Raw genomic sequence first — 3,311 nt, forward strand, 5'->3', positions numbered from 1 at the left:
GGAATGGGCCCACTTAATTTTGTGGCAAGATCCTGAAGGTAAATAATTTTATAAAACACATGCTATTGGACTGTTCAGTCCTGACCATCTTACTCAGTGGCAACTGATCTAATCTAACCTGTATCCTTGTATATGGTCAGTGCAGTCTGATCACAGGTAAAATCACTGAGTCAAAAACAGCAGCAACTGATGATTGAAGAACACAGAAAATTAACAATTTTCACTGGTTGCCAACGTTTTGTTCGGCAGTACCAGCAGCACCGAAGAGTGCACTTTTCTTTGAGTGCTGACAGTTCAATACTTCTAAGGGAGTTTTGGTCCCTACCACTGGACAGAGCAACTGTTGTTCACCAAGCAGTTACTCAAACCACTCAGTTTCATAATTACAAACTTTATGATTCAGCTGGGAAAGTAGGGAGAGTGCAATGCTGTAGATTTTCTGGTGACATATTCGATTAAAAGTTTAATTCTAAGATAGGTACACATTATTGAGTCTAAGCCAGAAAATTCTGTAGTATTCCTGGGCACTGAATAATACACCAGCCAGCATGTGCAAATTGCAGTTCATAAAAATACAGAAATCTGACTGACAATTATCATAAACTTGCCAGGAAGTCAGGGACGAGCGTTTCGCATGAGATTGCAGATGAGCCTGATTTTCCAAAATGGACTGAAAAAAGTGCTTGTGTGTGCAATCTGAACAAGTAGCCCAGCATATTTTCAAGGAATTTATTTCAAGTTTAATCCTTCGATCAAAAATGTTAATTATTTTAGCTGTACAGTACAATACAACTTTATACAAAAAAGCATATTGCACAATTAAAATGTTTTAATTGGTATCGAAGGTTGGAAACAGTAGAACAGAGCAATAACTCACACACTGAAGAGACAGGCACAGAACTTCACAGCACACATCCTGCTGCAGTCAGAATTAACAACATATACCAAATGTCAGGATTGCCTTTGGGTTTTTAAAGTATTTGTACAAGGAGTTTACCTGCAGTGTTTTACTGTTACAAAACACCAGTGGCTAAGTGTGACACTCTTATCATAATCTACCCAAGTCTGTGACATTTTACAGGAAAAAACATTCTTCAATATGAAACATTTACCTGAATTATTTTTCCATTATGCTACTCAATAATACACTCGTGCTAATTACCACACAGGTTGAAAAAGAAATGAGTTTCCTACATTGCATTTGCAGCTTTGCAATACCCCAGTTTTCCTCATGAGCCAGAATGAGTGCCTCAGTGTATAGTTCACAGTAATTGGACAATTACTGGATGGTTTTAAAATAAGGAGTCACATAATTAAAAATAGACATAACATATTGCTCAGTCACAGTTTGAGTGACATTATAGTTTGAAAAGTCCAATTCCTATCACAAAAATCTTCAGCCACAGTACAGTTTATCAAGATTTAAATAATTTTTAAAAAAATAATCACTGAAATTTCTATTACTACTGTGTAATACAATACTACATTAATTAAAAGTTGTCTAAATTGAAAGCCTACAGTTATCATTCAGGGCTACTAACAGCCTGATATCTAAGACACTGAAAAAAAAAGATCAAGAGATTATTTTGTTAAACATTGCTAATGAAATTTTAAAAAATATTGTAACATATTCTAATATTGGCAGCATCAAGTTTGAAGAAATAACTTTCCATTAAAGGAAATGCACATTAACAAACTTCTGTCACTCTGCGTGAAGATCACCCTGGACACAACTGTCAAATGGTTTGGCAACTGCTCAACATTTGTGCTTCATTGCAAGCTGCAAAAGAGAAAGAAAAAAATTGCATTATCATAACTCATTAGCAGCAATACACGGATAGTCAGGAATGATAGAATCTCAGTTGCTAATTCTCAGTCCCAAATTGTACTCATTATATTATAATTAGGCACATTTGCCGAGGAGAATATTAACATCTTTTAGAACTATAGTTCAAACTAAATATTCACTTTAAAAATAACAAATTAACTTGAATAATCGAAGTTATGAATTCTGAAGTTACTCAACTAAGGTGATAGGGATATAACTAGAGTACATCAGGAATTAACAAGAGTAGGTTGGAAACTGAAATTCTACTGACTCAAAATCAAATATGTATTAAAGAATAATATTCTAACGAATGTTTGTGCAGCTGCTAGATTACATGGAATAAACTGGACCACATCTCTCAGGATAAGAGGTCGGATTCTGAAAGGAAGAGTGAATAGATGTGACAATGGAAAAACACAGCAGGTCTCCTCGGATGCTGTCTGACTTGCTGTGCTTTTCCAGCTTCATATCTATTGATTCTGGCTTCCAGCATCTGCAATCCTTACGGTCTCTAGATTCTGAAAGGAAGTTCACGGAAACGTAATTCTTCAGCTTGCTTCACTAATGGTGTCAGAGCCCACATTATTGATTTCATACCATCAGCCAGGCTAATTTACAAGTATGTTGCTCATTGCTACTTATTTCAACTAACTGTCCCTTGACCAGCTAAATTTACTGTCGACACCACCAGACAGCTGGTCACAAAATGACACTCCTTCATTTCAATAAGAAGTTCAAAGAGGGTCTTTCATATTTTCAAAATCGAAAATTGCTCCAGGAATTTTTAATTTAAAACTACCATAGTATTTATTATTGAAAACAATAAGTATAGTTCAACAGCATTGAGGTCTGATGCACAGGCAAACATTTAGAGTTTGCACGAATCATTGATTGGTTAAGAAAACTCCATTAACATATCACTTACCAAATTTGTGCAGAAAAACAAATATAAGTGGATAGGTGGCCTGAACTTACCATTTAATGACAATGCCCAGGGACTATAGGTGCCTTGTGGAATCTTGCACATAAATCAGTTTTCCATTTTGGAAGCTGGTAAAGACATTGGCTCCTCAGGGGACTGCAGTCAAAGCCAAGGAAAATTGTGGCCAACATTAGTACCAATGACTTGAGCAGTCAGAGATGTGGTTCTTCGATTAGAATTTGGTGAACTGGGTAAAAGATTAGCAAACAGGACCTCAAAAATAGTCATCTCTGTTTACTCCCAGTGCCACATGCAACTGAGTACAGAAATAAGCAGAGGAAAGATGCTAAAGGAGGGAGGGCTTTAGATTTCCGAGACACTGGGACTGGCACTGGGGAAGGTGACACCTTTACAAGTTATATGGGTTGCAATTGAACAGAAAATTAAGAAGAAAAAAAGGGCGCTAATGTTAGGTGTCAGGGAGAAAACACAATTGAGAACTAAAAGGAAAACAGGAGGTTCAGTTGGGTGGGGATAAAGCAAATTAGAGAAGGAATTATG

At 36.4% G+C, this 3,311-nt stretch overlaps 1 protein-coding gene across 1 annotated transcript in view; it reads right to left on the bottom strand.

The window, feature by feature from the left end:
- Positions 1-717: 717 nt before the first annotated feature.
- Positions 718-3,311, bottom strand: part of stxbp6 (syntaxin binding protein 6 (amisyn)) — a 196,886-nt gene continuing 194,292 nt past the window's right edge. Inside the window, exon 6 of the mRNA XM_043698033.1 lies at positions 718-1,780. Coding sequence (XP_043553968.1) covers positions 1,757-1,780 — 24 coding nt within the window. The 3' untranslated portion in view covers positions 718-1,756. The remainder of the gene's footprint in view (positions 1,781-3,311) is intronic.

Source organism: Chiloscyllium plagiosum, chromosome 10 (genome assembly GCF_004010195.1).
Source record: "Chiloscyllium plagiosum isolate BGI_BamShark_2017 chromosome 10, ASM401019v2, whole genome shotgun sequence".
NCBI classification, from domain to species: Eukaryota; Metazoa; Chordata; class Chondrichthyes; order Orectolobiformes; family Hemiscylliidae; genus Chiloscyllium; species Chiloscyllium plagiosum.